Genomic DNA, 7,215 nt, shown 5'->3' with positions numbered 1-7,215 from the left:
TGGTTTTTAATGATATTATTACAGTCTTATGACCACAACATAAGGAAGTCCTCTCATTTAAACTTCTAACCTACTATACTTTGCGTATCTTAATACACATATATATTTCCGTAAATCAAGGAAGTCCACTCGGTAAATTAGTATATAGTGAATTTTGTATGTCAATCTCAGATATCCAAATTTTAGGAAATTACGTTTTATACATGCACCGAGATGAGAACTTCAACCTAATACTTTGATATGTATATGTTTTATGTTGTAATACCATACTCAAATGTACGGTATTATTTATTTAATAAAATAATATTTAATTTGTATACAATAAAATTTTATCAATGAGAGAACAGATAATGATTTCAAAATATTGTATATACATGGAGACTTCATGATCAAAAGTTCTTGCCAAGATTTGGTATGTTGGTCCCTGGCGCGGCTGGGCTGCTGGGCTGCGGCTTGGTGCCTGGAATCGTAAATAGGCCGTGAAGTAAAAAGTTTGCGGAACGCTGAGTTAGAGCATGTTAAAACAAAAAATAGGTACCTTTCAATATTTAATAATAGGCTCTATTAGGCCTATCTATTTTCTTCCTCCATGATTACAGTGACACTATTAAAATTCAGAGACGGACAAAAATTTACTTCCGCCATAATATATTGTACAGTAAGCCTACGATTTCTGGATCACTTTTTGTTCAGGTCATCTAATAGGCTTGAAAATATCAATATAATGACGTTTGAGTAACAAAATTCATTAATTGTTTTTAATAGAGTGTCACTTTGATACCAAAAATTAAGGCAGAATTAAGGTGGGTAGTTATGCAGCCGTCCAGGGCTCATACATTTTTGAAAATTAAAAGAAAATATTTTGTCAAAAGCGTTGTATTATTAGATTACTCGGTAGTAGTAAGTAGGGGCCCATCTTTCCGGGACTAATTTAGACATGAAGGAAGTAAGTGTTTCCCCAGAAAGCACACCGGCATTACATAACTGGTCAAACCTCCATAGTGGGCATCCAGGGGCATAGTTTAAATAACCCCTTCTAATAAATCTGCCAAATATTGTGCTTGTGGGATTTTGGTCTGGGCCTGTTTGGTTTTTTCGGAAATTATAGAAAAGGTTACGTACTGTTAAGGCGTTGTAGAAGAGTGTTGAGTATCAGTGTTACTGTAGGTATAAGTAGTGGCCTCTCCAGGGCCCATTTGGACTCGGACTTCACCCAGAAAGCACATGCGTTACTTAAGGCTTGGTAGTAATGTGCTAAGTAGTAGTAGAGGAGCGCCTCCCCCCTCCCACCACCCCGAGAGCTCACGAGTTAAGCAAATGGGTCCTATTTAACTTAATATGATATGCCATAATTGGATTTTAAGGGACAATATATGAAACACTACACCGTTTCTGATATATGTAAACTGCAGTACATTATATAGCATTGGAAGAGCTTTCCAACGATACCAAACACGAATACTTTTGGTGAGTTTATATACTTATTCTTATTTTATGCACATTTTAAGTATATTTTGCGGTTATTTTAAAACAAATAACACTTATTTTTGAATTATGTTCCATTCTGGCATGAGTGACAGTAGTTTTTATATGTCTGGTTTGTTGCCTGTATAGAAATTATGAGTTTAGACACCAACATCATATCTGAGCTTATTTAGTTCCAATTATATGCACATTTTAGATAAATTTGGAGGCCATTTTGAAAAATGGCCGCCATTTGTATACAAGGTGAAAAATCAAGTGTCAACAGGGCTTAGGGTGACCAGGACGGATTAATTAGGATATCTGGCTATGTTGACTGCTTCTAACATTCCACTTCCCCTAACTTGATTTTTAGGCCTCTTTTTTGATTTTTTTCCTAGTCTATTTGGCTGCTGTTTGTGTATTTCCTTTTATAAATAAATAAAACATTATGATCCGTGTTGTAGCTAGCTTGATTTGAGTGCCGGTTATTACGCAGTGGAATTCATTAATAGGGCTAGCCTATAATAGTATGAGAGACAGCTGGCAAGCTGCCGTACAAGTGTTGGCTGCCATTCATGATTTGGAACTGTAAGAATAGGTTGATAACCGGTGCAAAATAGGCCGCATCAAGAATTTAAGGATCTTTCCACATCGGAATATACGGATATTATATGAGTGACATATTTAACTGATAAGTTAATTAAAGTTTACATAAATATTGTGCCGGTCGGATTTTTAAAATTTGCTCTGTCCCAGTTACCAAATGCTAGTGCTGGTCATACCTGGTCAGCGTCGACCGGCGTAGCTCCAACACTATTATTATTATTATTATTATTATTATTATTATTATTATTATTATTAATATTATATTATTATTATTATTATTATTATTATTATTATTATTATTATTATTATTATTACTTTGGGTTCCTTTTAATGTATTTGTAAAGGAGATCAAATTAAGTTGAACAAGAATATTCCCTATATTGTGGGGGTGTGCGCTCGAGTTTGTATGTGTACACATTTTATACAATAGCGAGTGATTCACTGCACTTCGATATTAACCTACATGAAGGTAATACTATTAGGTTAGCCAATTAAATAGTATTAAATTTTGTTTAAATTGATTATAGTTAAAGCTCAAATGTTAATAAGAAAATAACAACATTAACACTGCACTCTATATAATACAATATTGTGATTATGTATGGGTATTTATATTGCGCTTTTCCCTTGCGGTTATGAAGATTTTAGGTCGGAGATGAAAAATGTAAAGTTCATGCCCAAGTATGACACTCTCAGTTCATTTTTCTTCTGACTGATTTTAACGCAACACCAAGAGTCCCGAAGTCTGAACCAGATCTCATCTGGCCAATTTGGCTAAATTAGATGCAACACCGGTGGTGGATCTAAAATATAAATTCAAAGTAAAGGGGACTTAAAACTTTCACAGATGTAGGGTGTAGATCACTGCTGTGATAAGAAAATTATGATTATGGCACATCTAGATGACTGAAAATGGCACTCTCTGCCACTGAAAAATAACAGTGTACGTGGAGGAGGTTGCAGACTGTCAATCAGTGATTCTGTCCAAAGAAAAAAAGTCCTTTGTGACCTAAAAAGATAAAAATTTACAACGTTAAAGAACTAACAAAAATTTGCTGGTATATCCATACTGACTATATATTCTCTTTCTTTCAGAAAATCTACAATGAATCAACATAAAAAGATCTTCTTCATCTGTTTGCTGATAATGAAGACAGCTTCACAGTTTTGTCGAGAAAGTGATAAGACACCCACTTGTGACAATACTGCAGGATGTATTTGCGACTCCTCGGTTTGCATTAGCAAAGAGCCCCCTTGTCCTGGCCAGAACAATGTTACTATTATTGAACCAAAGTTTGGAGAAATACCACCATATGCTTTTGAAAACTATGGACCTCTCGTTAACTTAGAGATTGCTGGAGGCATAGTGAATACTGTGAGTTCTAAAGCATTTCGGGGGCTGAGCAATCTAAGAGAATTGAGTTTGCGAGATAATTTCATTCGATATATAAACAACCAAACACTCAAAGGTCTAAATTCGTTGAGAAGTCTCGATCTTTCTGGCAATCAAATTGATGATTTAGAAGAAGGAACATTCAGTGACAGCAAGATGCTCAGGACACTAAATCTGGATAGAAATACACTGAATGCTCTCCAGAGGAACACGTTTGCAGGTTGCCATCGACTTCAGTTTCTCCGCTTAACCAGCAACGGCATCAGTTCTATTGAAACTGGAGCTTTCAGTGACCTTGGAAGTCTGCAGGAACTATATCTGGGAGATAACTACCTTGCTATCATTGGTGCCAATATATTTACTGGACTCGCATCACTCAAAGATTTGTATCTAAATACAAACTCTATTCAGGTATTAAGTCCAGGATCGCTGGAACCTTTGAAAATGCTTCAAACCATTGATCTATCTTTGAACAAATTACCTTCTATTGGGAAGACTTTTGGGTCTTTGAGGAATCTCAGAACAATCTTTCTGGATTTCAACTCAATTGAGAAGGTTGATGATGGAACATTTACAAATCTTACATATCTGGAAACAATCGACCTATCATACAATAGAATGGTCTCCTGGTCGTTTCTGAACTTGCCTGCTACATCAAATCTTAAGGCACTAAGTCTATCGTACAATAAAATTTCTGATGTTCTATACCCTACCAGTTCACCCGAACCTCAGTTTCCGAAGCTTCAATACTTGGATTTCTCCGGAAATTTACTTCAAACATTTCCAGCATTCTTCTTAAAAGAGGCTCCATTACTTGGTCACCCTGATGTTGCCGATAACAGCATTTCTTCTAAACTTGACCTCAGAAAAAATCCCCTGGCATGCGATTGTGATTACAATATTTTGAATGACTCCCTAGAACAACTGGAAATAACTTGTGTTCAAAATGCATCGATACAATGTGGCAATGTCTCTATTGCTGAACTGATGCCATCAAGTTTGGATGCTAATGATGGTGTCTACTGCCAGGTGTCTGGTAGTCCACTCCCAGAGGTCATTTGGAAGAATCCAGATAGCCACATAGTGACAGGCTACTACAATGTCGCTGGAAAAATCACATGGCTTCCTCAAGACATCAAGAATGTAGGTGACTATATGTGCATGATATACAAGGAGGATGACGAAAAGCTGCGACAACAAGAAATAGACCGAAATTCTTCACCTGCTAAATTAATACCCTTATCAATTGAAATCATGATTATCATTACAACACTGTACATAGTAAAATAGAATTTATCATATTACAATAGGACTACTGAGGAGATTCTGACAAATTTGTTGAAAAATTGTTTCTTTTGGAAAAGAACTACGAGTGTTTACAGAACATTCTAACCAAACACAGGGGTCCCAAGCATTCCGGAAGTCGCGGGAGTCTCCAGGAAATCGGGAAGGCCTCCTGCACTCCCACGAGCAAGCAAGAATCTCCTGGAAAGTAAAATATCTCCCGTAAATTCACGATATCTGCATGTATATGAGCGAGTCGAATGGCCGAGCGGTTAAGGCAGGGGCACCGTCATAGCCAAAAATAACGGCACGGGTTCACGGTCGCCTCGCTTCTAGTTCCGGTGTTAGAACAAGTCTTCTCGGATAAGGACTACTATATAAACCGTAGGCCCAGTGTACACAAATGCTCATGAGCACTTTAAAGAACCCAGTACATCTTTCAAGATGAGTAGGAATTTACCCCGGTGTACTGGTTCACTAGGTCCCTGTCGTGGACAGATGGAACAGCACCGGTTTACCGGCTGCAGAGAACAAGAAGCGACCCTCAGGGAGGAGAAAGTTATTGAAAAGTGCAACATCTAGTCCACTGCGTCACGAGCAACGATTGCTGGAATGGCACAATATCAAAAGAACGATTTGATTTTGATTTGATTGTTTTTACCAATTTTTAACACTGTATTATCAATTGTCTCCCAGATGTCAGTGCCTAAGGGTATCACTATCCACAGCAGAATACTTAGATGTGTCAAGAAAGCTCATTTAAACAGATGTCTCGGATGAAGATCCTTCCAATTTGGGACCCCTGCAAACAGTAGTATTAAAATGTAAATATTTTCCTAGCCAGAGTCCTATCAAATTTAGTTAAACTCAATGTATACTTTATACTTAGTGTATGTTAAATGCATACAGTAAGGAGAAAGCAGTATATACTGTAATTAGTAAACATCTTCATCTATGTTATTTTTTTGTAAATATTGTGCAATTCAGCCATAAGGCCTGGGGTGGTGCCAGCAGGGGAAGGGGAGGGGGGCGTGCCAGGGTCTCCAGTTAAGGATAGTTGGTCCCCCATCATAAATTTTGGGAACTACTACTATAAAATATAAATATGGCCGCTGTAACATCAATCAGTATCAAGGTATTTAACTGGTATTAAATTACCTAAACTACTGTATAAACCAAGCTTGTTTTTAATTTATTTTGTTTTTTGAAATTCATGTAGTACAGTATATGTACTGTACTATCTCAAAAAGAAGCCCATGGGCTTTTTTTCAAGACTAATTTTGCAAACTAAAGAGGGGGCTTCAATTCCAAATGGACTTCATCTCGAGATTAAACCCACTGGGCTTCAATTCGAGTTTTTACGGTAAAACGCTGGCAAAATATCAGGAAAATTCCTTTTTTTTTGCTATAAAATTTTATTTGACAAAAACATGTGACATGCCTTGGTCAACAAGACATCACTTCATGACCCTATATAGGCACATCATGACCATATATAGGCACATCATGACCATATATAGGCACATCATGACCATATATAGGCACACCATGACCATATATAGGCACATCATGACCATATATAGGTACATCATGACCATATATAGGCACATCATGACCATATATAGGCACATCATGACCATATATAGGCACATCATGACCATATATAGGCACATCATGATCATATATAGGCACATCATGACCATATATAGGCACATCATGACTATATATGGGCATCAAATTTTATAGACTGGACAGGGCTTTAAGATAGGATCAGTAGTGTAATGTTAAAAAAATTGTTATCAATCTTTTTTCCTAGAGCACAATTGCTATTCTACAATGCCCTACAGAACATAAATTCCATGAAAATAATTAATTATTGTTACATTTATTCGTTCATGAATTCATAATGGTATATTTAATAAACCATCATCAATAAAACAGAATTGAGATAATTTTTACAATTATCGTGTAAAAAAGGATTAAATATTAGGGGTCGTGCAAAAACTATTTTAACGCGAGTACCGCGTTATCGGCTGTTTTGTCGCTGATTTTCACTAACGCGGCATATGGGCGTGGCCTAATATTCACCGTTCACGAGCTAACGAAATAACTAATGAATATGCATGATAGCTAACTCATTCTGTCTACCGCGGCACTCGCGGTACGTCGTCCACGGGGTAGAAGTTTGTTGTTTACGTTTACGAAGAATTCTGTATGAGACAAATTCTGTACGAACCTACGAAAGGTTGATGGAGCACGTCGGCAATTTTTGTATTATATTTTACTTTCACCAGTCAGTTACAATCAAGTGTAAAAAAAAAAAAACGATCTAGGGCCTAGTCCAGCCATTAGAGTTAGGCTTAGAGCCGGCTTAGCTGGAGGGTACCTGTCTCTTATACACATCTTATCCACATTTTAAATGTTTAATTTTTCATTCAATTATGGTAACAAATATTAAAATGATATAG

General features: G+C 36.7%; 1 protein-coding gene across 1 annotated transcript; it reads left to right on the top strand.

Annotated features, from left to right (window-relative positions):
• Positions 1-3,146: 3,146 nt before the first annotated feature.
• Positions 3,147-5,922, top strand: LOC117113007 (insulin-like growth factor-binding protein complex acid labile subunit). Its single transcript, XM_033256220.1, has one exon. It carries the CDS (start codon positions 3,176-3,178, stop codon positions 4,751-4,753), a length of 1,578 nt encoding a protein of 525 aa, XP_033112111.1. The 5' UTR covers positions 3,147-3,175; the 3' UTR covers positions 4,754-5,922.
• Positions 5,923-7,215: the final 1,293 nt, after the last annotated feature.

The sequence above is a fragment of the Anneissia japonica genome, unplaced genomic scaffold (genome assembly GCF_011630105.1).
Source record: "Anneissia japonica isolate Jap-2015-1 unplaced genomic scaffold, ASM1163010v1 scaffold2384_len73236_cov183, whole genome shotgun sequence".
NCBI lineage: Eukaryota > Metazoa > Echinodermata > Crinoidea > Comatulida > Comatulidae > Anneissia > Anneissia japonica.
This window is presented reverse-complemented; position numbering and strand designations above follow the sequence as displayed.